Source organism: Musa acuminata, chromosome BXJ2-2 (assembly GCF_036884655.1).
Source record: "Musa acuminata AAA Group cultivar baxijiao chromosome BXJ2-2, Cavendish_Baxijiao_AAA, whole genome shotgun sequence".
NCBI classification, from domain to species: Eukaryota; Viridiplantae; Streptophyta; class Magnoliopsida; order Zingiberales; family Musaceae; genus Musa; species Musa acuminata.
In genome coordinates, this window is record NC_088339.1 from 7018449 (window position 1) to 7020250 (window position 1802).

Genomic DNA, 1802 nt, shown 5'->3' on the forward strand with positions numbered 1-1802 from the left:
ATGTGAATCTTATTAAATAATTAATCAAGTTTCGAAATAGAAACAATTTACATCAAGAATGCGATAAATTAGTATTTTTTTTTTATCATAAGAACAGCCCTTGAGTGTTCAAAGCATTAAAAAATTACACCATGCGGAGGACCCCAACGACCTCTGAACCGGTCGGACCCACATGATCCACAGACCGGCTAATCTCGACTCGCAGTCATCGGCGTCAAATCCGTCCACGAGATTGCTGGGTCCCACTGCCACTACCAACAGTAGCGGTGTTCCAATCCATCCCGTCCGACACGTGAAAGGGGCGAGAAGACGACGGTAACCTATCGGCGCGTTCCTCGATTCGCCTGCGAGATCTGGAATTCCGAAGCAACGGTCATGCGCCGAGCCAGTGGCGATGTCCGACAATGGTTAATTACGGTGAAAGGAAGTGGCTTAGAACCCACATTTATTATTGGTTGCAAGAGTTTCCCTCTCTACTGGGACCCAACAATGGCATTATCGATGGTAATCGTAAGATCCGCAAGTCTCCAAAATTTTTCGTCCGAAAGACTTCTCAGTAAATAAGGCCAACGCCAAGAGCATTTCTATGACTTCTCCTTCTCCAAAGGCTCTCTGTTCGATGGTCTCTTCCCTCCTCGCCCATCTCTTCACTTTTCTTCGTTTCTTGGGAAGGTGAAGATGAACGGAACTCCATTTTTTCCGATGAAGCTGGAGGTCAGCCACGATAGCGATTACCTCCAGGTATAAAATATTACCACCACGGCGTTGAATCGAAGTATTTCTATTTCTCATTGCAGCTCTCTTCTGTGTGTTTTGGTGCTTGCTTTGTGCCCGGAGGAGGCGTCGGAGGAGGCGCGCCGCCACTCGAAACGTAGGTGCCCGCGCTCGCTCGACTCGCTCCACTACAAGCTCCAGAAGCCCATCTCCAAGGACGACGCCAAGTCCAAGAAGCGCCGCTGCGGGTGGTGGAAGTCCGCCCTCCTCTTCTGGAGGCGCCTTGATGACTGCGCTTCCGACGAGCACCACGTGCACCGGCGATCCCATGCACACAGCGCGGCGGTGTTGGGGCCCATCTACGCGACAGAGAGCGGCGTGGTGGTGGGTCGCAGAACCAGACGCCCGAGCTCCGGACTGCTGACGGCGGCTGAGGTTGGTTCGGAGGCGTCGAGGTTGGCCTACCTAAGTCTCACTGACATGAGCGCCAACGACGGCAGTCGGGTCGCCCCTTACGCGGCCGTCCGCCCGGCGGTGCCCGTCTACCTCGTCACGTGAATGACCCCAACAAGCGGCGTGCCCCTTTTTCTCCTCTAAGAACCGTACAAGAAAAAACTCTCCTTTTGTGGTTTTTATTTTTTTCTGGCTCTTTTGGTGCGTCTCCTCGCCGAACTCGTAATAGGACTGGAAAATTTGAAGTCAAATAGAAAAGACGAAGGCGTGGTCTGGCAAAAGCTCTCTCTCTCTCTCTCTCTCTCTCTCTCTCTCTCGTCATTCTTATTCATGGTGTAGTGATTAGCTTTTTCAAATTTAAATTCTAATGACTTGATGAAATAATTTAAATTTTTTATCAAATGAAAAGGTGATTTGAATCAGAAATAAATTAGAATTGGGATGGTTTTGATTTCAAATTTGGTAAGCACCACATACTTAAACTGGTATTTTTTCAATTTTAAATTTGGTTTAATCGAAATAGTCAGTTTTAGAGTAAAAATTAACAATTCCATAATCGTGATCAGAATTATTCTCGATGCTTTATTTCTCTTGTAACATCTTATATTTACTAGCATCGAGGAAAACCTTCTGAA

At 47.7% G+C, this 1802-nt stretch overlaps 1 protein-coding gene across 2 annotated transcripts; it reads left to right on the forward strand.

The window, feature by feature from the left end:
- Window positions 1–557: 557 nt before the first annotated feature.
- LOC104000930 (uncharacterized) lies at window positions 558–1474 on the forward strand. Of its 2 annotated transcripts, none has more exons than XM_009423090.3 (2): window positions 558–741; window positions 838–1474. In XM_009423090.3, exons 1-2 carry the CDS (start codon window positions 679–681, stop codon window positions 1270–1272), a joined length of 498 nt encoding a protein of 165 aa, XP_009421365.2. In that variant the 5' UTR covers window positions 558–678; the 3' UTR covers window positions 1273–1474. The 2 variants fall into 2 exon arrangements, with proteins under 2 accessions (XP_009421365.2, XP_009421373.2); XM_009423098.3 differs by having other exon boundaries at window positions 575–741; window positions 841–1470.
- Window positions 1475–1802: the final 328 nt, after the last annotated feature.

Bases quoted from the DNA above. Each gene is read 5' to 3' on its own strand.
- LOC104000930 (XM_009423090.3), top strand. From the start codon at position 679: ATGAACGGAACTCCATTTTTTCCGATGAAGCTGGAGGTCAGCCACGAT. The intron at 742-837 runs GTATAAAATATT...TTGTGCCCGGAG, and splicing joins ACGATAGCGATTACCTCCAG to GAGGCGTCGGAGGAGGCGCG.